This window comes from Clytia hemisphaerica, unplaced genomic scaffold (assembly GCF_902728285.1).
Source record: "Clytia hemisphaerica strain Z4C2 unplaced genomic scaffold, Clytia hemisphaerica genome assembly, whole genome shotgun sequence".
NCBI classification, from domain to species: domain Eukaryota; kingdom Metazoa; phylum Cnidaria; class Hydrozoa; order Leptothecata; family Clytiidae; genus Clytia; species Clytia hemisphaerica.
In genome coordinates this window covers 257,519-284,795 of record NW_027103608.1, presented here as the reverse complement: position 1 = coordinate 284,795, position 27,277 = coordinate 257,519, and the positions used below count along the sequence as shown (strand labels likewise).

The 27,277-nt window shown below is 34.9% G+C and overlaps 3 protein-coding genes across 3 annotated transcripts; all 3 read right to left on the bottom strand.

The window, feature by feature from the left end:
• Positions 1-873: 873 nt before the first annotated feature.
• LOC136802159 (G kinase-anchoring protein 1-like) lies at positions 874-8,811 on the bottom strand. The gene is made up of 10 exons (XM_067058881.1): positions 8,623-8,811; positions 8,143-8,223; positions 7,439-7,571; positions 6,660-6,769; positions 5,307-5,453; positions 4,370-4,495; positions 3,061-3,124; positions 2,253-2,323; positions 1,428-1,505; positions 874-927 (listed from the first exon to the last, which is right to left on the bottom strand). The coding sequence occupies exons 1-10, from the start codon at positions 8,809-8,811 to the stop codon at positions 886-888; spliced, it is 1,041 nt and encodes a 346-aa protein (XP_066914982.1). The 3' UTR covers positions 874-885.
• On the bottom strand, positions 886-16,376 carry LOC136802158 (G kinase-anchoring protein 1-like). Its single transcript, XM_067058880.1, has 11 exons — positions 16,140-16,376; positions 8,623-8,820; positions 8,143-8,223; positions 7,439-7,571; positions 6,660-6,697; positions 5,307-5,453; positions 4,415-4,495; positions 3,061-3,124; positions 2,253-2,323; positions 1,428-1,505; positions 886-927 (listed from the first exon to the last, which is right to left on the bottom strand). Exons 1-11 carry the CDS (start codon positions 16,314-16,316, stop codon positions 886-888), a joined length of 1,110 nt encoding a protein of 369 aa, XP_066914981.1. The 5' UTR covers positions 16,317-16,376.
• A 7,404-nt stretch (positions 16,377-23,780) lies between these two features.
• On the bottom strand, positions 23,781-25,833 carry LOC136802140 (uncharacterized). The gene has a single exon (XM_067058857.1). It carries the CDS (start codon positions 25,776-25,778, stop codon positions 23,913-23,915), a length of 1,866 nt encoding a protein of 621 aa, XP_066914958.1. The 5' UTR covers positions 25,779-25,833; the 3' UTR covers positions 23,781-23,912.
• Between the last annotated feature and the right edge of the window lie 1,444 nt (positions 25,834-27,277).

Genomic DNA, 27,277 nt, shown 5'->3' with positions numbered 1-27,277 from the left:
TTATATGAATCATTCGAATTTTTTGACTCGGTTATTAAGAACAAACGAAAGACAATAAAAGATTTCTTATAAAAAGGTAGCAATTTCCTCCCCTTTTCTCTCAAAACTTAGAGTGTCGACTCTTCAATGGTGGTCTATCAAATTTAAATGCTTGTCAAAACTCTTAACCAAAGGTCAATCCTAAACTTGCATAAATTGCCAGTTTTCTTTTCTCAGAACACTCAACCCAATTAAGAAGACTCGACCGTGCTGATGGGACCACTTTTTTATGAAGCCACATCAAATCGAATAGATTATGTATTGGCTGTTGTTTTTGGGCTCTTCCAGAAAAAAATTGAATATGTGGGGTGGAGGATATAACATTTTTTGGAAATTTACCCCCGGACATTGTGAATTATGATGACCCCCCAGACAACAGATCTCACCTCCGGACAAGCATCAGTCGACCCCCCCGGACATTCAAAATTACCCCTAAACATAGCAAGTTTGCCCAAACTGGAGATTTTTTACTACCCCGAACAAAATATCCAATATATCCTCCACCCCCCCCCCCCCACATGTACAAAAATTTTCTGGATCAGTCGAGAATAAAAACTATAAACAATGCCCCTAAGTTTTGCAAAAGTGTATAAAAAATATCTCTCGTTAAAGTAATTTGATAATTTTAACTTTTTTTAAACGCTAAATTGTGTTAAATATAAAAAACCTTAAAGATAATGTTTTCTAAATTACATCGAAAGAATGATAATGCGCAAAAAATATAAACAGTTTGCTTTTTGATAAAAAAAAACACAAAATTTGGTAAAAACAACTAATTTTGGAAATTTTGAGTCCCAAATAACGAACGTATCGAACGCAAACAAAAGGATACAATGAATGTATGAATTATCTTTCCTCAGAAATTGATTTATTGTGAGTTCTTGAGCCCTAAAATAGAAAGAGAAGTTATGAATATCAATGAAGTGTAACAGTGGTGACGCTGCAATCGTTGACAAAAATGAGGAGAAAAAAAGCTAATTCTAAGGTATTTTCCCCCCCTTCCTCCATTTACAATGTTCAATGAGTTGCTAGAGAAACAATGTCATCGAATCAATTGTCATTTCTTCGACAAAAGCGTACTAGCTCACTCTTTCCAAATTATTATAATCATCATATGCAAGGATGTTCGTCAAATTTCATTTTTCCCGCCATCCGCCAAAATAAATTCCCGCCAAATCTAAATTATTGTACTCATTCCCTAAACACGTGCTATTTCAGGCCTTAAAACAGGGACAAAACTTTCTTTCGTCCAGCAAATTAAATTCCCACAAAGTTTAATTTGTCAATCCATCCGCCAAATTAAATTCTCGCGAAGATTTCTTCCTTTAAGGTAGTTTGGGTCAATTCAGAATAGCAATCTTTTGTTTATTTGACAGATGGGATTTTACCTGGTACTTCGATAATTCTTGCTTCAGATGCGATACTTTGGAACGTTCTTGTTCCAGCTCTGAGTATACAGTCTCAAGCTATTAAAGACAACAAAGATTTTTTTTGGATGTAATAAAAAAAAAGGAGAATACACTTGTCAAAACATTGACCAGTGGTTGGGTAGAGACCCGGGGAATACTTGGAGGGTACGGGTAGCTGCCGCCCTTCAAGGTACTTTTGGGCCTTCAAAGTCCCTTCAAGGGTCGTGAAAATCACAATATCTAATTTCAGCCTGCCCCCTAAGGGCTACAAAAAACAAGAACTCTAACATTTCTTCGATTTTAGACCCTAAAATTTCCAATTTTCAAAACTCGCGCGGCACCCCAGTCATTTCGCAGACCTATTACCCCCCCCTCCGGGGGAGAGATACATCGAAGGCTAACCCCTAACCAGGTTCATTATCTTATGGTCTGAATGCAAACTGATTAGCTTAAAGGTATGATCAATAATACACTACTTTCCGAGGAAAAGTGCAACCAAGATTCTAAAACAGTCCAAATAAGATAAGATGCAAAATCGTGGTATTGGACCATTCCATTTTATATGGAATGCAGGGGGTGGATGAACATTTCCAGGGGGTATCCCAGAAGAATTTCCAGGGGGTCTAAGGTAAGTTTTTTTTATACACTCGTCTTGAAGAATTTTTCTGGCTTGAAAAGGTTCGTCCAACCCCCCCCCCCTGTATAGAAATTAAGTGGAACAGCCCATTATACGATATCAAATTGAATGTTGGAGTGAATTATACGAGAGGACCGATACTCAGGGTGAGAGAGTAGCCAGCTTACCTCAGATGAAAGTTCTGTTTTTATATTGTTCAACTCGTCTACTTGAAGTAATATATCTGCCTTTTCTTTCACTGAAAAATTTGGAAATACAATCAGAAAAGTTTAAGAAATTCTTGGAGCTATGTTACACGTTTTTTTATTTATAAAAACAATTTTATAAGAAATCTAAGAACAAATTTAAGAACAACCCTGAGCCTCAGATTTCAGAAATTACTAAAAAAAAGTACTGATTTAAGAGATTTTAGTCTTATTTAAAGTTTTAAAAGTAAAGAAACTAAGCGTCATCGTATGACCCGGGGGGGGCAGCTAGGCAAAAGGACCGACGGGTATGTGCGGGTCCTAAGGGTACCTTTTCCATTATATGTTTAAAATGCACTGTAAGGGTCAGAAAAAATAGAGATGCACTGTAAGGGTAGAAATTTCAGAAAATTCTTGAAAAATCTAGATATTTTGACCAAAAATGCTAGAATTTTGACCATTTTTTGCACGAAAGGGATCTAAAATTTGGGGGAAAATGCACTCTAAGGGTACGATTTTCACTGATTTTTGCTGCACTGTAAGGGTGGCCAATTTTTGGCCCGCACATACCGTCAGTCCGCAAACCCAGTGCCCCCCCCCCGGGTCGTAAGAACACTCAAGCCTAAAAAATTTCAAAAAAATTAAGAACATCCCAGCCTGAGTCAAAAAAGCGTGTATACAGGTAAAAACATTTTATCATTTTATTTTCATATTCTGACGTCATTTATTTATTGGTCAGCTCAAGAATGGACTAAGATGTTTGAATTGTTTAGGTAACAAAAATACATACTTTCTCCTTGTGCTAGGATAAAACATAACTGCTTATTTCGTTTCTTGACTTGTGCCAATTCACCCTAAAAGCATTCATTTCATTTGATCAGTTTTATGTAGCAATTAAAGTACACATTTTTTTATAAGAAAAACCTACATAAGAATATAAGGCTTCGATGGCCAATATGTTAAGAACGGCCTGAGAACATTTTAAGGCTCCTCTATTGACTCTAAAACACTCAATTTCTTAAAAATTGCACAAAAATACTCAAAATAATGTTGAGATGAAGAACACCAGAAGGCTTCAAAGTTTTTGGATGTTCTTATAAAAAAACGTGTACGTGCAATTTGAAAAGTTGAGCTAAACTATTAATATATCACCAACATTCAGAGGCGTATTGAGATATAAGAGACATTTGGTATAACCTTACTCTGTTTTATTCCTATAAAGAAGTTGTATGATAACAGGGATTTTTCTAAGCACTTTTTTTAGAAGCAGCCGGCGAAGCGATTTTTTAGAAATATGTGTTCTTATCTTCTAGGAGACCACATGTTATGACTTTTCAATTTTTTATACAAATGATGTGTTCTGATTTCTAGGAAACCTTTATCGCATTATTTGTCTCCCTAAACTTATCACTACTTTATAGTTTGATGTGTTCTAAAATCTAGGAAAAACAGTACGCCAAGACAAATTTGCTAGATATTTGTTTTTCTCCACGAAAGAGGCGTTCTGAAAATTTCTAGGGTTACTAGGCAACAAGATTACATGAATTTTTTCTTGATTATACCCCTGTCTCCTTAAAAGATGTGTTCGTGTTCTGAAGCTTTCTAGGGTTACCTAGGCAACAAGAACACGTTAGATGACCTTAATTATAATCCTGTCTCGTCAGAACACATAATCGTTTCTAGAGATTTCTAGCTGATTAATTTTCGAAGACCTGATTAGAACAGATCAAAATTTCTAGCTGAAATATGCTTTCAGAACACATCGAAAAAAAAGGTCGCCTCGCTTGCTGTTTTCGTTTTTTATGTCCGTATACCGGCCAAAATACTTAATCCAAGATTAAGTTTTAGAAACCCAACCCAAATATTTTCTAGCAAAATTTAACTTTGTTGATGTTGACAAGCAAAAATAACCAATTTATATACATATTTAACATTTTTCGGGAGCTTTGCCCTCTGAATTCCTCAGACCCCGTGCTTCATGGATGCACAGCTTTTCTGTTAGAAACTCAATCTAAATCTAAACGACCCCAGCTCAAAGTGCTTAGAGAAATCCCTGCATAACCAAAGGAAATGATAAAATGATAATTAAATTTATGCACCATAAGTTTTTCATTTTCATCTTTGAGGTTGTTTATTTCTTTTACTTTTTCTTCCAAGTTATTTTGATAAATAGCTAGACTGGTGACGTCCATTCCTGGCTGTGCTGAAGTCGTCATTTGGTGATCCTGTGTGGAACGGAAGAAAAAATGTGAAAAAGACTTTTAATTTGTTCTCTGTTCTAAAGCATATCTTGGATATATAAAAGAATAGGAGCATTAGGCCTTAGAATATTACTTTACAAACGAAACTGATGCTTTTAGAGGCTTCATCCATAAGATCCATTAGGGGTGAACATTGTAATATAAATTTGAACGAAAACGAATACTCTTAGTATCCAAATAAACGGCCCCCGCTCCGGACCTTATTAAGACCCCCCCCCCCCCGTTTATCAATTTTTAAGAATATTTTCAGCTTTCAAAGAAAGGGTCGCTTTATATTTTGCTCTAAACAGCCTGATTTTTAACCTATATTTACCTTATTTTGGGGTTTTCAGAACTAAAATTTCAAACCCCCCGGCAATTAGGTCCCCTCGTTTATTAGAATTTTGAAAACTTTCCACCCCCTCCCCCAGTTTATTTGGAACCTAAAAGTACATCCTTCCATTATACGACATCTCGCCCCTCCACAAGATTCTCGCAAAGCTATGAGGAGCACATTCCATGGTCACGTGGTATGTGACATTTAGAGAGAAAATGTGAACAGTTAATCTACAATAAAACTGGAACAAAAGATTTCTCTGCGATTTTATTTTTCAACGCATAGTTAGTCACGTTCAATAAAGATCAAATTTTGTTAGAACAGAAAGAAACTTAAGCTAGTCGGGTTGACTTTATAGAATAACTGGGTTTAAGAAAATTGACCGAGTCTACTATAGGATATAAGGTATAAAACAACTTTTGATATCTTCAAAGCAAGATATTAAAAAAAAGATTTTACGGTTCCATTGGTTTGTTCAGGTGAGAGAATATCCGATAGTGTTGCTTTGGGTTGGTTGTTTTTCTTTTTATTCTTTTTCTTATTCTTCTTCTTATCATCGTTGGATGTTTTGGATGGTGCAGCTGATAAGACTGGCTCCTCTGGTACCTACAAATTAAGTAAGTACACTCAGAGTGACTATAATCGGCATCGAAATATTTGGCACACAGGAAATTCTAAGAGACTAATTTCATTTTCAATGGAAAGATATATGACCAGATTGATGGAGTCGCCATGGGGTCACCCTTGGCTCCAGTATTAGTTAACATCTTTATGAGCAGTTTTGAGGAAAATGCTTTCAGAAATTGTCCTCAAGACGTAACACCCCCTAAATACTACCGACGTTACGTAGATGATAACTTCTTACTTTTCAACAACCAGTCCACGTACTGCCGTTCTTCAATTATTTGAGCGGGAAACACACGAACATTATGTTCACAAAAGAGGAAGAGTCACCGACTGATGAGAGTTTTCCCTTTCTACAATCAGTGCCATAATATATTGGCACTTTTGGCTAATTTACCATTTTTCGAAAATTGAAGTTCGATTTCGATCTGGGAGGGATTTATTGGTTTCTTGGCTATATTTCAAGCCCTACTGGACCATTTTTGAACTTTTGGATCCTCAGATCCTAAGGTCCTAAGTGTTAAGTCTATCGTTAAGACTCAGAGTTAAAACTCTACCCTTCGAACCTACTTTAGAGCACTTACAAATCGATTGTGGTTTCAAAACACCCCGGTGAATTTCCCTTTTGTGCCAAGTATTTTGTCACTGATTGTAGATGCTAAAATCATGAAGCTAGGAGGGAAATCTGTACATATTACAAACCTACCCACACTGGCCTTTACAATAATTGGTACAAAGTACAAACTTAAATGTTCCAATAAGGCTGAGATTATAGCCTGAAAGCCACTCAAACCCTCCCAAATCGAAAAATCCAATGAAGCAAAGTGGAAGTACCGCAACTGCAATTCTCGCCCGACCTTTAAATTCTTTCGGCTCTTGTAGATGGTCGAAACTTTGTAAAGTGAATTTAATAGGTTTTGAATCAAAACAGAATGACAGCCAGCGTTATAATTTAATAGGATCAATTTTAGTGAAATTTAATTTCGTGAGCTGGAATCACGAAATTTATTTTCAAAGAAAATACAAAATTTTGCGAAAACGCCAAATTAAATCTCGCTGAAACTGACCAGTAAATAGCCGAGTATATTTTCTGCCAGTGTCCTTCCTGTTTTCTAATAGGCAAAGGCCGCTTTATTTCTATAAAATTTCTACAGTATTGTTTGATGACAAATATAAGCCATTTATTACCTCGAAGTAGTTAGGATCAAGCTCCTCCGGTGCATATCCTGCAAAAAGAAAATAAAGACAGGTAATCATTAAAAGAAATCCGGGGTCATCGAGGTCTAACTTTTGTTGAGCTTGTTGGGTTCATTAATCAAAGTTTTGGTTGAGGGAAAAATTATTTAACTTTAAGGGATAAGTTTGTGTGGAAAATGCTTCAAGTTTGATTTTTTTTTCTAATGTCAACTGATCGTACAGTTGACTCACTTAAGGAGCATTCTATCGTTAAGTGTGTGACATTCAAAAAAACTTGAATAAAAGATTTTTATCTGCGACATTTTTCTAACATATAGAGTCATTAGGCCGAATGGTGGACAGTTTGCTATGCGAGCCAATTTGTCAGACAGGTCGCTTAAATGCAATATTTTCACAGATGATAGAATAAAGGTTTTTTAAAAAAGAAGAAAAATTATTTTTCTTTAAAAATTGTATTTTTTCTCGGGGTTCAAAGACGCTTGTCCACCAACTGACCCCATCCGCCAACCGACCTACCTACTCTAGTTAGTCACATTTTCCGTGCAGATCCCGAAATCCCAAATTTTTCCCGTAACTCCGTAACTAAGCCCGTAACTACTCTTACATATGTGAAAGTCATAGAGATGAGCTTTTAAGTAAGTTAACCCTTTGAGAGACTTTCAGGGGTGTGCAAAAAGGACCCTTATCGCTCGCACATACCCGGCACCCATTTTGCCTAAGTACCCCCCCCCCTCCCTCCGGACTCCCAGTCATATATTAGAGATTGTAACCTGTTAACGGTGGATGATTGGAGGGGAATGTTTGTTCAGTGAGTGCTCGTTCATTGGCCATTTGTGTGAATTCTTCAAGTGACATCGTGGCTGTCTTATGGTTCCTTTTCTTCTTTTGTTCTTCTTTTGGTTTCTTTAGAAGGAATGAAGTTTATAAAGATAGCAAAATTATCTGAAAGTATGAAAATATCCTCAGAAAAAATGTTCAAAAACCCGATTCTAAATCTGAATCCGATACAAAGGTATTTTACTTGAGAGACTGAATAAATGGTGATTTTTAAAAAGAATTTCAATGGTCAGATCGCATCAAGCATCCAAATGACTAGAATTACATAATTTCATCGATGAATTTTTTAAATTGAATGAGTTTGCTTTGAAAGTTGTAAGCACTCCTTCAACATTAGTTTGTGATTAAATTGATTGCTTTTACTGAATTCGTATATACAGTGTGTCCCGAAAAAAGCGGATAAATTCTTATATGGAGAAAAATCCTCATAAATTATGTCAAATTTTATGACTTGTATACTTAATATTTCCATCTCAAAATCCTATTCAATCGTCTTGGGAATTGAATATCTTTAGATTGAACAGAGAATTGTAATCTCATCTCAATTATTCTAAACCAAGTTTAGGTAATGAATTTGATGTCCGATGTGTCCGCTTTTTTCCGGACACACTGTGCAATAACACAGAATGAAATAAACCTGTTGAGTAGTGGTGTATGCATCCGAAGCACTCAGTCTTAACGCCACTTCCATGTCTTGTGAAAATTGGTCTGTAACAAACTGAATATCGAAAGAAGAAAAAGAACTCAATCATAAAAATCATGACCTCATCTACTGACAAGATTGCCTGAAACGGATAATCTAAAATATGGAAACTCTCTTTTACAATTGGGGTTGAAAGGTTGTTTGTACCCCCTATGTTGATAAGGTTTTTTTTTATGGAATAGGACCCTCTGGATTTGTTTATAATTTTTAAGGAAAACTTGGATTTTTTTTCATCATCTATGGACCAACCTGGATTTTCGACCTCGTTCAACTGACCATCCTGAAAATTTTCACCTCATTTTAATGACATTTTACACTTGAAAAACTAGACCCCCTGGACTTTTTATATCCTATACCAGCCTGGACGTCACACTTCACAATATAAGGGGTTACAGCAGTGGAAGAGCCCAATACCTGCTCATCTTTATTCTTCCAATCTTGCCAAGACTGTGGATCAACCGCCTCACTTTCCGAAGGAACTGGTTTCACCGAAGCTGTGGAGAGAGGAGGGGGGTTAGTGTGGCCATTATTTTGTTGTAATGGGTGGTTCATCTTGTGCACTGATTGGATGGTCGCTGCTGAAACCGGTTTGGAGAAAGCCATATTTCGAAGCTGGAGATGAAAAAAACAAAAATGTCTAAATTAACATCAAACAAGTGTGGCAAATCAATGCCATAAGAGTGCTTTATTAGTTAAGAACCAGAGCCATATAACTTTAACATTTATAATTTCTTGGGAGTATCAGCGAATATTAAATACAATGATAATCCTCGCTAATTCGAACAGAAAAGGGAATCTGCTTTGTTCGAATTAAAGAGAAATTTTATTTATAGAACGTATTTTAAGAGGGTTTCTCATTTGACGGGGAATGGAAAAAAGTTCGAATTATAGAAAGATTCGAATAATAGGAGTTACAATATATCTAAATTTAATTATTTCACAAAAGACCAACGTACATACTGAATACTACAGGGCGAAAGTTTCAACTACGAAGCCAGAGGGCATGTATTTGTTCCATAGTATGACCACATAGTTTCCTCCCCCTTTAATTTGAGATAAAAAGCTGTAAAAGTTGTTTTTGGGAAATAAAAAACGAATAATTGGGTATATCATGAAAGCCACCCAAATATTTTTTCGGTCAATTTGAAAGTTCATTTTTTAATTTTTATTCTTTTTTCTCTATCTGATGCATCGTTTGTTACCATGACAAAAAGTATAGTTGTTAGCCAAAGCTCTATATTGTGGTTTATAACAGACAAACATTGATCCCATAGGTAACTCAAGCAACACATTGCATACTAGAGAAAAAGGACAGATATCATAATAAAACAATAGAAAACGTTTTTGATACTGCAATAAACATAAAGGATCGAGAAAACTAAATTCATGATATGCACCACTGGAGAGTCTTCTGAGAACTTTTGAAATTTTCCACCCAATACGTCACTTAAACAATTCATGATATGCACCATTGCAATATCTTCTGACATTACATCACGGACCCAACAGCTGATTGGCTGTAAGTGACGTAAAATCAGTCAATACGTCACTTTCAACCAATTATTGGGTGGAACAAAAACAGAAAAATTGCATAATTTCGTGAAGTTATTGCAGTGGTGCATATCATGAATTGTGACGTCGCTTCATTTAAGATGGTGGATTATTTTACTTCAAGGAAGGGAAGGAAAGCTCTATCTAGTTTTTTATATAGGATATCTGTGAAGAAAACCAAAGGTCTGTCGACTGAATTTGAAAATGTAAGGGCGGTAGTAATTTATTTGAGTCATTCGCATCTTAAACTTAAAGTACTAGATGGTTTTGAAATTGATCTCAATATGCTAAGAGACTCATTTTGAGATTGGTCCTTCTGCTTTAACAATTATATTGTAATTGTATAATTCTTTAGATAAGGCCCAGAAGGAGGAAGTTAATGCAGTGATGATCGACAACATTTGGATAAAAGCACTTTACATTGTAATATTCATCTTTATAAAAAGTAAGTATATAAATTCGACATATCAGTGCAATATCATAGTGAAAAAAAAAATTCTGAATTATTTTAAGAGGGAAAAAGATAGCTCCTTCCATAGAGACATTGTGGATCTGAATAATTTTTTTTGAAATCAGATAATCTTTATCCTTAACAATATTCATGATATGGTGCGATTCAATGTCTTCCGCAGACCCAACAGCTGATTAGTTGCAAGTGACGTATTAACTGATTTTACGTCACTTGCAACCAATCAGCTATTGGGTCTGTGATGTAATGTCAGACATTGCAATGGTGCATATCATGAATTAAGAGATCAAGTTCTTTAGTACTTTAGTAATGATCTGCTACAGAAACACTTTTTGAGGTTATTTGTCATAGCTTCTTCTCAACACAATAAGATTGAAACAACTTAAAAAATCAAATTCTCTTTTCCTCTTAGGAATCCTCGCAGAAGAAGTGATCCACATTTCCCAATTTGGTCAAGATACCATCAATTGTGGCAACCTTTCAAACAGATGTCGATCCATTGAGTATGCTTTCCACAAAAAGACAAGTGGAGATATTACTTTCATTTTGCAAAGTGATTATACCCATATCCTGAAAAGTTCGCTCCGTTTGAAAAACAACGTGATTATAACATTCAGAAAGGATAACCCTGACGATCTCATCAATCCTGTCATAGCTGGAGATTCTCAGACGGTATTTCAACCAAATAGATCCGCTAGTGTAATAGTTGATTCTGTTGACATTATTGGTTTGAATTTGATTCACTTGGATGGTGGAGAACTATATTCAGATATATCAATACATCTAAATGATTCATCCGTACAGCTCTCATCATCAAATTCATTTGTTGAGATAAACAATGTAATAAATCTGGATATCCAGATCAAAAACTGTTCGCTGAAATCACAAAATAATGCATATTGGTTAACTATTGATGTGCCAGGATCCGAAAAACCCACTCTTAGTCGGGTTGAAGTATCTGACTCTGTCATCAAAGGAGGTGTCTTCAAAGTAAACAAATTGAACAGCTTCACAATGTCGAATTGCTTGTTCAATCGACATGATATAAATCGTGCATTAATGCCTTTCATAGCTTCTAATCAAGTAAAAAAGCTGATAATTGAAAATTGCACAATTCAAAATTTGAAAGTGGACCAACTAATAATGGGACAATGTCTTTTAGAAGATGAAGAAAGAGGTTTTATTCAAATTAAAAGAACAGTAATTCAGAGTACTGAAATAGAACAATTACTCGAGCTTACCAATTGTGATGTCAACTTAGCAACATTAAATCTGAGGGATGCTGAATTCGTTATTGATTTCAAAAAATCAACATTTGAAATGACACACATCAGACTTACAGGAGTGGTCACTTATCACTATAGTTCAAGTCTTCTCCAATTATTTCAAAGTGAAGGGAAAATTAATGGCTTCACAATCACAGATTCAAACATCAATAATAACATAGGCGAGATCTTCGATAATAGTAGTCTACAAATTGTAGACATGCAGCTCATTAAGACCTTGTCACAGGAAAACCTTTTGTACGTACACAGCTTTAGCAAACTTACCGTCCATGGCTTAACGATTGAAGAGTGCCAACTGAAGAATATTTTTAAGTCATCTACTAGTAGTATGATGAATATAACAAAAACAGAGATTAAAAGTACAGTGGTACATAATTTTGGTATCGAATCCAATGACCAGAGTGTATTACTTCTCAGTAATTTAACAATGGTTAATTCAACTTATAAAAACATCTTCCTGGAGACCACGAAACAAAGCCAAAATGTTATCAAAAATATTGTCTTAAGAAACACACATGTGTTGAAGAAAGTTTTCCGCGTACGAAAAAGCGGGATAACTATATCTGATTTCCTACTGGTAAAAACAAATGTTAATGGATTCATCCTTGATGCAAATGAGGCGAAAAATGAATATAATGTAGTACTTAACCGTATATTTGTCAATGATTCAAAGATTGAATCTATTCTATTTTCACTAATCAACACACATTTCATCGTAACAGAACTGACTATCCTGAAGTGTACATTTCAATCTGGTTTTCAATTCTTAAATTCAAATGTTTTTATTGGATCTTTGAATATTGCAGAAAGCATAGTTACTGGAAGAGATCGACTGCTCACAGCAGAATCCTCAAAATTACACTTGATCAATGCAACCTGTATTTTCAAGAAGGTGAAATTCCAAAGAGAACTAACATTTTCCAGTGTCATGCATTTAGTTAATACAAAAGCAAACATAGACTCATTAACAGTTCAGGTTTTCTTCTCAATGCAAGTGTATGCTTTGATCATAAATTTGAAATTTGAATTGGAAAAAATATCGTTGAGAAATATTTCCATTGTATGTCCTAAGACATTCAGCGCAAAAATGATACAAAAATCATCTTCAGTGGAAATTCGATGTGACAAATGTCAAAGTAATTCATATGATATATTAGCCAATGAAACTTTTCTTTTTGAAAATATTGACAGTAGCTCTATAAAGCAAAATCAGCAAACAGAAATTACAAAGCCTGATTCAAAATGTTATCCTTGTCCAGTTGGAGCGGTGTGTGACAACGTTATCAAAGCCCGTGATAACTTCCATGGTTTTGCGACAAAAGGAAAAACAGAATATGAGTTTCTTCTGTGTCCCGATCAATACTGCTGCAGTAATAAAACAGTTCCATGCCACTCTGTAAACACATGCGGTTTAAATCGAAAAGGACGATTGTGTGGAGAATGCAAGGAAGATCACTTTGTTAGCCTCATCGGCAATGATTGTCTACATAATTCTATTTGCACTTTTGAAAGAAGAATGCAATTTTGGTTCCTGTTTATCTCCCTATCGATTATTCTTGCTTTCTTATTGACAATGTCTAAAGAGATAAAATTAATCTTTAAATCAGTCACATCAAAAGTAAAAACGTATATTTTGATGAAGTTGCCATGCAAACCAGAACAACCAGTACTCGACCAAAACATAAACATTATTGAAGGCAAGCAGAAAGCTGAAAAGGCAATCTCAGTTTCTTGTATATTCAACATTCTTGTGTCATTCTACCAACTAAAAGCACTCATTAAAGTTCAAGGTTTCAACCAAAGCACCGGAATAATTGATCAAATTTTCAATGTTGAATTCATAATTCAGAGCAGACAACATGTACAACATTTTTGTCCATTTGAAGGAGTTACCATAGTAACACGTGAAGTTTTGATGGGTTATATTTATCCTCTTATTATGGTATCAACAGTTACTTTGTCTCTTGGCCTGTATAAAATTTACAGTTTAACATCAAGCTACAGAGAAAGTACTGCCAAATACTACTTTGGAAAGTTTTACGTTGGGTATTTTGTTATTATAGCATTTTGCTATAAAAATATTTCAAAAGTTGCTTTTAAGCTCATCAACTGCAAGACCGTGAATAATGTTCGATTCCTCTACATCAATGGGAGTATCAAATGTTTCCAGCCATGGCAAATAGTTAATTTTGTTTTCTTGATAATGTGGATTGCGCCACTCCCTTTTGCAGTAGTTTGTGGATATCGCTTGTTGAAAATGAAACATATTTCACCCTGGACGTTTTTATTGTTTCTAACATTTCCATTTTTGAGTGTCTTTTTCATATTTAGAGTAAGAAGCAAAAAAAGGAGGAATTTTTATGTAATTCAAACTGTGGATGACCGTCTTGTTGAGATCTTTGAAGACCCATACAAGGAGAGATTTTATTGGTGGGAAGCATGGCGTTTAGTGGAAAGATTGGTTGTGTCTGGAGTATCAGTTTTCTTGACCAATCCTATTTATCGAATTATATATTTGACTCCTGTCTTCATATTTTTTGCTTATTTTCACTTTCGAATGAACCCATACAAGAAATCAATGTACATTTTGAGACGATTGGACACAGTATCTTGGCTGTGCTTATTTATCAATCTAGGATCCAATGGAATGAGAGCAGTTTCATATATGTATAACGTTCCAAATGTGGCTAGTACAAATCATGCATTGAAAGCAGCAAGCATATTAGAGGGACTTTTTTCTCCACTATGGTACTTGATTATTTCGTTCATCAAGAAAAAGTTACTTGAAAAGTTTATGCTTGTGACATTTTTCCAATTTTTTTGAAAAGTAAACTATTTCATAATTTTATTGATTATGTCCTGCAAAGACAGCACTTCTAGCTCTTGGCAAGTTTGGGGACATTCTGTGGACCATTTTAAAAGGCTAAAATCACGATCATCATGATGAAGAGTTTTTTTTAATGTCTTGTAGCTAGCTAGCATAAGGGTGCTTTTTGACATTTTGTCTCTTTTATCGGGTGATTTCTACCAATATTTATTTTATTTACATAGTTTTTCATATTTGAGATTAAAATTCATTCACCTTATTTGCATTTTACAAAATGTTCTTCTAATTATTTTCAAAAATTACAAAAATGAAAAGATATAAATTACTTAAATATATCATTAAGATTATTAAATATTCGGTATTATTTTGCAGATAATATAAGAAGACAGATAATTTTTGAAAATTGACTCTTTGTTAGATTGGCTAAAACAGCAACCTTTATATCAAGTCTATATCAAAATTTTAGTTGAAATTGGTATGAAAGGTGTATCCTTTTTCTAAATAAAACCATTAATTTTGCTGATACCTAAAAAAATGTGTCTGATTTCATTGCGCGGTTTGAAGATTGAGCAAACCATCTAATTTATTTATAGAAGTATATTTCTCAGGTTTATTGACCTGAACAATCTTTTATAATTACAATTTATGAAGCTTATTTTCCCATTCCATTGCAAGTTCTTCCTTGAACTTACTGACAGATGGGGCATTCACAACATTGACGCCTAAACTATTCATATATTGATTCCTCGGTAATTAAGCTAACTCGATATAATAATCTTGATATAATCTCATTCCATCATTGGCAAAGTTCCTCTATAGCTGCTGGCTATGCTTGCATTAATGTCGATTACGAAGAACAAATTTATTTGAGTTGGCAGATTTACCATAAACATTAAATAGATGGCGTGATAAGTCTTGCGCTTTGGACACCAAACAGCTTGTGTATTACTCAAGGAGAGGATGTACGAATGCTATGAAGTGTGCACAAAGTATTTCCGGTGAAAGGAAATCAAAACTTCTGTTTATTAACCCAACAATAGAGTTGGCTTTTTTGACAGTCTATGCTTAAGCTTCTATCAAGATGGGAGGTTGTCAGTAGTCTGACACTTTCTAGTCCGACAGTAAAAATGTCTGACATTGGATTTGACGAATGCGTCAGTAATCCGAGGCACATTTTTTTTAAGCAACCACATGCTTTAATATAGAAATCTAAAGCTCCGACTTTGAAGCTGGGCCCCTAGACCCAACTTTTCTTAAATTTTCTAGCTATTTTTTACGACCTTTCTTTGAGGGGGGGGGTGGAATTTAAGTTTGTGATTTACAACCCTCATAGCATAATTCTGAACATGCAAATTTGATTGGTCCTTTATTTCTAATTATGCCAAAATGCCGCCAAAATGAACTTTTATTAATATTATTTCAGTGAAATTTTCCCTTATTCAACCATTCGACACTCTAAAATCTTTCGTTTTTGGACAAAAGTGACGTCGGAAAGAAAGACTTCTAAATTGTGGATTTATTTCATAGATTCAGACTATTTTACTGTCGGACTAAGTGACATGCACCCATCAAGCAAGCAAGATTATGGGATTTGGAATGCGGGCTGATTTTATTTTCATTTTAACTTGTCAATGTGTTGTGTCAACTTGTCAGCATTGTATTTTTGTAAAGGGAAAAATGAAAGAGGTAAGACTAGCCTAGTTTCTAATCCTGATATGGGAGTTCAAGCTTACTGCCGCGTGCCGGAGGACGTCGGAGGACGGAAACGCGCATATATTTATTTGGACTTTGTACATACCTCATTGCGTTTTTCAGCTTCTGTTGCTTTCTTCTTTTTCTTATTTGCTCTTTTCTTAGCATTCTTTGCTGCATTACTTTTTGGGTCGTTTGATTGTTCATTCTTTTTACCCTCTTCATCACTGTCAAACCCAAGGGCTGCAAATCTGCTGTAAGTTTTGACTTTGAAGTCCGCCATCTTGTTTTTTTGCTAACCTGTGTTTGAGTTAGTTGAACGGTACTACGTCATACGCTGTAAGAGAAGCGTTATTTTAAAGTTTCTTACTACCGCTTCTCATTCTCAGAAAGAAAAACGGTCAGCGGTTTAAAAATACTCAATACGTTGCTACACATATTTATCAATAAAAGTATTTACGCGGGAAAGCCTTGTCTAAAAAGTTCAGACCTATCACAGCTCGAATAAATATATTTTCTCTTTGAAAACTTGGCCTCTGATACTCAGGGTAGCAGATTTCTGCTCATAGTCTCTTTCAGATTATAATTCCAATGGTCAAAATTGTATAACACGAACAAGTAATATAATTAACACAAATCATAATTTCAATCAATAACATACCGTCAGCGTAATCCAATTTTAATTTTCGCGCACTTTTTTTGTTCGCACAGCAAATCGTTTAGGCACGACTTTAAATATGTAAAAGGAACTACGACTAGCGCTATCCGCCTTAAGCATAAAATAATACGCTGATATTACGCAAGGAACAAGATTGGGAATTCAAACAGCATAGATAATTTTTTAAAACTTACTACAGTGGAATCTCCTATTAGCGGCGGAAACCATCGGGGAATAGGGTTAGTGTCCGCTAATTAGAAACTTTTCAATTCTGTGCTCTAATTTTGGCATAAAATACACGTTTTTTTTTAAGAAACACACTTCTATTTTAAGAAACATGAGGTTCAGAATGCCTAAAAACTAAGAAACATCTAAGAAACATGCTGAGGCTGGGAATGAGAGAGTAACATTTTTTAATTCGGTTATTTTAAGAACCTTCCAATCAAAACAAATGTTTTTTTTTTCTTTGCATGAAAAATTGGCTGATTATGTCAAAAAGTTTAGAAACATGTAAGAAACATTTAAGGCTCAAAAGGCCGATTTCTTAAACTAGTCATAGCTTTCACTAAATGCCCCCACATAAAGATCATGTCATGCACTTATAAAGCTTTAATGCTTTAAAGATTAAACATTAAAAAATAATCAGGAATAATTGATTGATTTAATTATTGATTGATTGGTTGATTGATTGATTGATTGATTTATTGATTGATTGAGGCGTTTGCTTGAAAAAAAAAATTATATTCCATTATAAAAAAATACATACTTGAAGAATTCATGCAGCTTGATAACTTAATAAAATTTAAGGAAAAGCTGGAAAAGCCTCTCAAAAATATATTTAAAAAGTTATGGTATCATTATCTTACTGATTTTCACATCTCCTGTTTGTTTGTTTTTTCTCCTAGTTTCTTTCTTGTAACGATATATGTCATGATTATTATTTACTAAATAGACCTTTTTTAATAATGTCGCAGACATCTTAGATTGTAGGCAAAATTTATGGACATACGCAGTGAATAAATCCACAAGGTAACCAATCAGAAATAGCTTGTTTTTTTTTCATTGGCTGCTATATTTCAACATTTCTCTATTGCTACTTTGCCTAATAAACAATAGTCAAGAGGATACTGCGTATAAAATTTATCAAAAAGTTCTGCGCCATCTTAAGTTGGGTGAAATAGAAACTCACTTATCCTAGTTAAGGCCCGGGCTCCACTAGCGTACGCTGTGATTGCACTTCTCAAGCAAAATCTTCTATGTTGTTGATCAAAAGAAAAGTAAAGGAATGCCATTGTGGTTCAAAGTTAAAATGCGCCTAAATTTCTTTTCAAGTGCATAGTCCTTTTTCATGATGCAATCTTTTCTCCAAGCTGATCGCAGCGCAGACAATGAAGAGACGTGCCTTCAGGAAGCTAGACTTTTTGAGTTTATAGCTAGCGATATACTTTCCCTTTGTGGTGTTTCTGTATGACTGTCTGTGTACCTAGTCTAACCACCGTTAAATGCCTTTGGGAAGGTCTCTCCTAACTTAGAAAGCCAGAATTTGGAGCTATTTCACCAAACCACTGGATCGTAAGTTATTTAGGCTATCACAACTGCATGAAAAAGTTTAACGTGCGCATATGTAAAGTTTAAGGAGTAAACAAACTTTTTTCAGGTTTTTGAAAAAGATTTACCACACTGAAAAGACGTAAAAACACTCTAAGTGAGGTAAATTATTTTGAAGACCAAAAGAAAAAGTCAACCACGTTTGGATTCAACTTTACATATGCGTACATATATTCATCCTTTTTGAACTTTGCCGGTTGTTTTACTAAGTTAAGAAGGACTTTCTCGAGTTACGACCGTATGATGGTATTTAAAGCTCAAGAAGCCCTATAAACAATAAAGGTAGTTATTAGTTATCAATAAAATGACCGACAAAAATAAATTAGCGTTTGAACAAAAATATCAAATGTACATTTGAAAACTTAAGCAAATTTCTTTAAAGATTCTGGAAAAAGAATTGAAATCATTGCTGAAGTGAACTTTCTGACTAATTTACAGTAGTTAGTATTCAGTTTCAAAGACAAGAAACAAAATTTGACATACAAAACACTTTTTCTAGTCAATAAATCAGCTCATCATCATCATAACCAGTCTGCCATTTTGTTTGTTTTGATTTGCACAAGTAATATTGTAGTTCATGTTATATCATACACTGTTTTGATTTGCATTTATAACACTCGACCCCCCTGTTTATTAATCTCGAAGAATATTTTCAGCTGTCAAAGAGAAGGTCCCTTATTTTGCTCTAAATAGCGTGATTTTAGCCTATTTTTACCTTATTTTTGGGTTTCAGAAGTACAATTTCCAACCCCCCCGGCAATTAGGTCCCCCCCGTTTATTAAAATCTAGAAAATTTTCCAACCCCCCCCCGTTTATTCAAAACCCCCCACCCCCCCCCCCCGTTTATTTGGAACCTAAGAGTAAGGCAGGCTGCTTGGTAAAACTAGTTTTTTTTTAAAAAATGTGTACTTTTAAGGGGTTAAGTTTTTAAAATTTTGGTCCGAAGTGCCTTTCTAGATACACTAGGATATGGAAGAACAAAAATCGGTGCTGATGTGTGGACGGTAAGGGTAGGTTTGTCACCTTTCAAAGTCTATATATGGCTCGGAAAATTTACGATTTTTAGGAATTTTTTCATGTCTATTTTTTTTTAATCTATCAGTCTGTGACCAGTTTGACCGTCGGATGTCCGTGCTAGTGCTAATTAGAGAGGAAAAGCAGGGTTTTGGCCATTTCATGCAAAAAACTTTGTCCACTTATTGGAGGCGGTCCGCTTATTATAATTTTTTTTTAATGAAGATTTACGGTCCAGGCACACAAGGGCCTCTAAACCGATCTATCGTCTACAATTAAGAAGATCTTGGTTCGTAGCGCAATGGATGTTCCATCCATGCCTTGGTTAGTTCTTCCTTGAACGCTTTGATGCTAGTAGCGTTAACAGTCTCTTTTGTTAGCTGGTTCCATGCTGTCACACATCGATAATAAAACGACTTGGTCTGAACACCTCTGAATTCATCGTCTGCAAAGTTTGGTATCAGTTCGTAATCACGAGTTCGAGATGGACGCACCCTGCGAATAAACTTTCCAACTGTGTAGAAGTGCAAGCGTTTTTAGGTCTGGACCATGTCTCTGAAGTGTCTTCTGAATTCGTGAGAAGGCAAGTCAAGTTTTCGTAGGCGCTGCTCTTATGGTAGATTACTTAACTTTCTGACCATCCGAGTGTAAACTGAGAAACTCGTGAAATACAAATTTCATGTTTGTGTTCTTCTTGGTTTTATTTTATTATATTCAAAAATTACAAAAATATACAAATTTAAGTTTTCCTTGTTTTTCAGTGTCTTTCTGTTTTTTGTCACATGTGGACAGAGCTTTCTTTAAGGGTCTAGATACATTTTGGAAGTTTTCTTGCATGTCCACTTTGTTCTGGTCTTTGTCCTTTGTTTTGTTCTGCATTTTACATACAATTCAATTTTAGAATAATTTATATAATTTATGCACAAAAAATAATTGATTTATTCATAATTTATTACATATCCACTTTGTTTTTTATAATTTTTGTCCACTTTGCTTCTTGACACAAAACCAGCACTTTGCTTTTTGTCATCAGTTTTCAACTAGCTTTTGAGGAGTTATCATCACTCTAAACTTTCAACTGAACTCAACTCAACTCAATTCAAGATGGCTTCCAGTTAACTCTTAAGCTAAGTTGGGAACATCAATCAATCAGTATCCAATTCAAAGCAAATCTCAATTCAAGCTCTCAAGCATACTTCATTCAAGCTCTTCACTTTGTCTAGGATTCTCACCACTACATTTCCTGGCATGCTGGTAAATAGACTTATATTTTACATTTTTCTTTCAACTTAGACTTATACTTTCAACTCAGACTTATACTTTCAACTTAGACTCAGACTTTCAATCAATATCAATTTTCTTTGTACATTGCTGCTAGAACTTAGATTTTTCACAAAGTAGGCGTGTCAAATTTGACTTTATTTTTTTTGTTCAAGTTATTTATTAGTTATTTATTCTTTCTTTTGTATTCTTTTTTCAGTTTTGAATTCTTAATGAATTACAAAGAGCTTGCAAAGAAATTGGTGCACACCTTTATAACACCGAGTGCCACGTCGTTGAACGCCCTCGATTAAGTTGGTGTCCTTACGTAGTTTTGGTGACCATACAGATTAGGCATACTCGAGATGAGGCCGGACAAATGTTGTGTACAGAGTGAAAAAAAGTTTTAAGGCTTACTCTTAGGTGCCAAATAAACGGTACCCCCGCTTGTTAATTTTTCGAAAATTTTCCAACCCCCCCGGACCTTATTAGGACCCCCCCCCCCGTTTATTAATTTTAAAGAATATTTTCAGTTGGCTAAAAGAAGTCCCCTTATTTTGCTCCAAAAAGCCTGATTTTAGCCTATATTTACCTTATTTTTGGGTTTTCGTAAGTACAGTTTCCAACCCCCCCGGCAATTAGGTCCCCCCCGTTTATTGAAATTTCAAAAAATTTTTCCAGCCCCCCCCCCCCCCGTTTATTCGAACCCCCCCGTTTATTTGGCACCTAAGAGTAGGTCTTCGAAACCTCTTCTGATGACTCCTAGAATGAAATTTGCTTTTTTTCACTTGTTTCAATATATGTTCTTCAAAGGATAAGTCTGAGTCTATCAGAACACTGAGATCTTTTTCAACGAAAACATGTCCAAGTTGTTCACCTCTAAGTGAATAAGGGTGCGCGTGGACAATATTCCAATATTTACCGAGAGTGACAACGTGGCACTTATCTGGGTGAAATCTTAATAGCCAATCATTTGACCACTTTTCAAGCTTGTGTATGTCTTGTTGGATAGCCAATGAGTCCTCAATTGAGTTGACTTCTCTGAAAATGTTCGTGTCGTCAGCAAATAGGAGATTATATATATAGTGTCGACAACACTTCCGTTAGCTATACTTTCACAGCACTTGTCCAAATAATTTAGGAGTTGTGTGACTCGGTGGAGCGGCAAAGGATCTCCGCCTTTTAAAGAATCCGTTAACTTTCGGTTGAAAATCCGAAGGGGTCCGAAAGATAAAGAATTGTCAAGGAACTGCTCAGGTTGAGAATAAGAAACAAAAGTCTAAACAAAAAGTTGCTAAAATATTGATAAAACATCGATGTTCAATGAACGTCTTTTTCTGTACTGTAGTCAATTGTTTAACAAATCATCAAATCAGTCAAAACTAACGGTTTTGCCCACTTGATTGAATGAACATAACTTTTGATTGACTGAACAGATTTTAAAGTTTTATATACCCCCTATATGCCAAAATTTAATTCGAAGAAAATGTAGAATAAAAAAAAATCAACAAAAAATCTTCAACCGTAAGCTTGCTCATAAAATTGACAAACATGTATATTTTTTCTTTGCGCACCCGGTAGGCTAATGGCCGACGATTATTTTTGGCAACAAATATTTTTTTACCCAACGATTTTTCTTTAAGGGCTCTGACCATAGTCAGAAAATTGATTTTAGTATCTGAACATAAAAGTTATGTTTTAGATTCTTTAACACTTTTAACAAAAAATTGCCTTTATAAATTACTTTTTAAACAAACCCCTTAAGAGTAATTAAGAACTTAATTGCAAAAATGACGTTATGAACTTTAAAAAGACGTTAATAATATGTTGCATCACCTTCTTTTATAAAAAGTGCTAAGTTTTAATGGGTAATTAACCTTTTTGTTTCGAACTTTTTTCAAACTGTCCGCAAAGAATTGAACTATTTTAAATTTTGCGGAGAATTTTTCTAAAAAGATGTATCAAAAGTTATGGATGTTTCTTTAAGCAAAATCCAGATGAAAAATTGATGAAAAACCACTATTTTGAAGATTTCGAGACAAAGAAGCATTTACAAAAATTTTCCGCAAAAATTTTTATTGTTCGGTAAAAGATACACCATCTACTGCGAAAAATTTTTCAAAATGTTTTTTCTTCGCCTAAACTAAGCTCTTCAAAGTTGAAATACTCTTCCTCGCAAAAGTCTTCATTTTCTTCTTCATCAAATTTTTTCAATGCAATTTTTGAATTTTCAGATTCAGGAATAGTTTGTCTAACAGAAAATGTATAACATGCCATAGTTTTGCTGGTTACATCAGTCAGAAAACACATTTTAAACACAGCAATTATGAAAAATTCACTATGGTCAGAGCCCTTAATTTGACTACCTTATTACACGAATATTACTAGGCAAGTATTCAACGGCGTTGAAATTAACACGCAAAAAATTAACACGAATTTTATTTGCTTTTTCAAGGACACCACGGCTACCGTGAAAAGCACAGCTCAAAATCATATTTACGCTGTGCCGACGAATCGAGATTCTATTCATCGCGCAATCAGCGAAGACAAAAGTCACCATGACGACCATCCAAGTTCTTGGATGAGCGTCATAGTCGATATTTTTATTCCCGTCGTTGAAAACACAACTTACAAAAAGTCATCAATGCTTTATAAAAAGAGTCAGTGGTAGAGAATCTTAACATAAAGTCTGTCTATTATTTCGATTCAATTAAAGTGACATTTCCATAATTAAAAGTTTAGTAATTACTGTTATACATTTGGGGATCATGTAAAAGATTTCTTTCGAAATAAACTCATTTCAACTACACTTGGAGGTTTCTGGGGAATTCGTAAATAGTAAACTGCATACTGATACAGTCTGCTAGACATTAATATGGTAATATTTGCTCTTCATCTTTGATTTTTTCTACAGTGATTAGATTGACACATGCGCGATAAAATTTCTATTATTTGTCTTCAGAGGTTACTATTTTCTTTGAAAACTTAACCTCTGATACTCAGGGTACACCACGGCTGGTTTTAATTAAGGGGTTCTTTCTTAACACGAAACTTTTCAATTCGTGTTAATAAAATGACTAGTAATATTCGTGTAATATGGTATCCTTTGTTTAAAATTTGACATCTTAGCACTGGATTTTGGCTAATTTGTTACTTACGTTACGATAAGGAGGAATGCACAAGAAACTAAAAGGAATTTATATGATATTTCAGCTTGTTAATGTGTTCCAGCCTTTATCCCTCAAAAAAGCCGACACTAATCCGTCTGAAAATATTCGTCGTTAAAAAATAACAAAATTTTATATCAGAATTTTCTAATGATAAGGTCATACATTTACACTATTTATAAAACATATTTTCTTTAGTTTTTCGTTTTTCATAATCTACGATAGTCAGTGTAGCCAACTGGTTGTCTGAGCCACATAAAATATCTCTCAGAAATATTAAAAGGTTTTGCAGAGTATCTTCACTTGATGATGAAACCATTAGTGCGCCATTTTCACCAAAGGCGTGCGAGTCCACGTAAACCATCTGTCCCGTTTCATAGATAAGAAAGGATGAAGTTCGCTTCTTATGAATAAACAAACAAACCATTTTTTGACGCTTCAATAAAAGTTGTTTCAGTTGATAGATGATAGTTGCAGTCTCGACTTCTGCTTCAAATGAGATTGGTAGTGAAGGATGAACCAACGCCACATTTAGGGCGGGACCAAGGCGCTCATAAACCTCTTCTATACTCAAATCTAAAACACCAACCTCCTTGATAAGGGTGTCATAATAACGATTGCCATCCTCAATAGCGGTGTAAATCAAATTTAACCAATCAGTATTCAAATAACCATCATTCTGAAAGGCGAGATCAGAACGGGCAAAAAACCGCCCGACAATCATAGAAATCACGGTACAAGCGTTACTCCCGTTTCGACCTTTGAAATAAGTCTGCGATATATGTCTTGGGAAATGCCAATAAGCTAGATCATGACCCGTAATATAAAAACATTGCAATAAGAGGTATTGAAGGGTCGTTTCATTCTGATTGTAAGGTAGAGCTTCTAATTCTCTTCGACTGAGCTGTAGTTGACGAACAGCCTCCGCGAAGGAGATTCTAATGTAAACAAACTCTCCGTTCTCCACCGTTGATGCTGTTTCACCATTCTCTCTCATCCGCCGTTGTTCTTCTCTATATTGCTTACAATTCTGAACAAGCGTCACAACAACACGGTACAGTAGCACGAGTAAATAACATATAGGGAGGAGAGAGCTCACCGCACAAAATAATAAAAAACGAATTCGATTATAGCCTTCGAAATAGACGACCGAACTTTTAGGAGCTGAGCCTAGTGTTTCGACTATGGAGAGCACAGGCTCGTATGAGTTAGTAACAGACATTAAAACAAAGGCTGACGCAGTTGCCATTGATATGTGAACAATAAAATTATCAAAACATTGGATTAAATTGATACCAGCGTTTTCAATAAGTAGCGATAGAGTATAAGAGCTTGTGTCTGTTTTCTTTAAGCACTGATACAAAACGACTGGTATTAACATAGTAAGTGAAGCCAAGGAACGAAAACTTGTTGAACTCTCTAAAATGGATCCAGTGAAAATTGTTCCATACATATTACAATGCTCATTTTCAGGGTCTGAAAGAGCTATCCACGTGACGTAACTAACAGAACAAAAAAGCGTTGCGAATACGATTTGGCTTGACGATTCTCGTTGCCGTAGATTTGGGAAATAAGATATAGTGCAACATATTAGACATAAACAAATGTTGATTCCCAAGAACACGATCGTCGATAAGCACTGTTCCAATTTGTTGAAAAAGAAAAACGCTAGAATCAAATCCAGTGAAATGGCATACAAGAATGCAGTCGTGAGATGGATGAGAAATAGCCATGTACATAAATAACAGGTCGGCTCATCAGCTGAACGTCTAGCCTTGCGAAGCCATATAATGCGAAACGCATGAGCACAGTCTAAATACGTGAAAAACATGACGAATAAAAACAATGCAGAGGAGACCAGAAAAATGTGAAATAGGCTCTCCATCGTTTGTCGTGTGAAAGGAAATAAGAAGCCAGCAAGGTTGGATAAAATGAGTACAATAAGTTTCGTGAAACAAGAATCTTGGCAATACGCGATAAGTTGGTTTCCACGGCAATTTATTGTTACCATTGACAGCGTGACGTAAAAAACAAACATGGTTAACGTTAATCGGTATGCAGCCTCGACTCCCAACAGTTTGTTACATGATACGAAATCTAGCCTCCATACACATTTGGAGTAGAGTTTATTCCTGACTTCAGGTAACAGGACGATGAAAGTTAGGAAAGAATAAATAAAAGTGATTATTAAGTATGTGATTCCGTTCAATCGTTGATTCATTTTGTTTCTGAAGTCCGATTTTGGTCAGTCTTTGTTGGCATTGGTATGTATAGTTTAACAAACGTAAAGATCTGTAGCACCATCAAGTAGGATAGACTACCAGGACTACAAGTTGTAACATAAATAAAGCATTACACGAAGCCAATATGATTTTTAATGTTATGTTTGATTAAAGGTTCTCAAGTCCAAGTTACAATGAACTTTCTCTCCATAATCCCCTTGATAGCTGCCATCTTTCTTTTTTCCAATATAAACTTTGTTTACTTATTAAATATTTTTCGAACTTTTTAAACGAAACTTTTTTGTTTTTGTTTTGGAAACATTCTAACATGCATGGGTGAGCATTCGAAGAAAGATTTGATAAAACAAGGATAGCAGCTTCAAAAAATCAGCGCTATTGATTGAATGAATAATGTCTGTCCAACAAAAATAAAAATTGAATTCACACCAAACAAGTTTTTGAGTATCAAGGATACAATCATGAACAGAAATGTTAAAGAAAAACACTGAAAGTCAGTTCAGAAATTTAGAAAAAAGATAGCCCTCCCCCAACTGCAACTGATATGTTCAGTGTGCACGGCCGTGCAACTGTTAACTTAACATTGCAAATGGGGGGGAGGGGATTTACTTTTTTCTCAAAATTTTTGGCCATGATTTTAGGCTAGATATTTTCAATCTCAATTTATGATTGATTAGAGGTCTTTGTAATTCGCAATTGCCATATAATGGAAGTACAATACAAATAGCTTATAGGTATAAAAAATATTTCAAATAAACAGATAACACACATTCCCCCATAAAAAAAACAGTCATAAAACAATCAAACTAAATTCTTCTATATAAAGCCCGAAAATGAACGGCAAGGAGACAATTTTTAAGATTCAAGGGGAAAAAGTTCTTTAAAAATATAAAGAATCGAGAAACTTATGACATTTTGAACACTCTTTAAAAATCAAAAAAGTGAATGGGGTTTTTGTGATACACTTCTAGAAGGATCCTTTGCTTCTCAGGTACAACGCTGATGCGATTTTGGCCAACGTGACCAGATTATGTTCATTCTCCGCAATCAAAATCGAAATTTTCATTCTCTCGAAAAATAAAGAATTTACTCTAATGCAGGTTACATCAATTTAACCCTCAAGCAAAGACCCAACCTCGCCTCCATGTTGTATCCCAAGCTTTATATATGTTACTGAAGGACCAGAGAATCATCTGGTGCTATACATAATACAGTGGGCATCGAAAATCCGATAATTCGCAGGAAACAATGTTTGCAAGGACCTGATTTTAAGTTTCGAACTTTCCAGTCCACTACA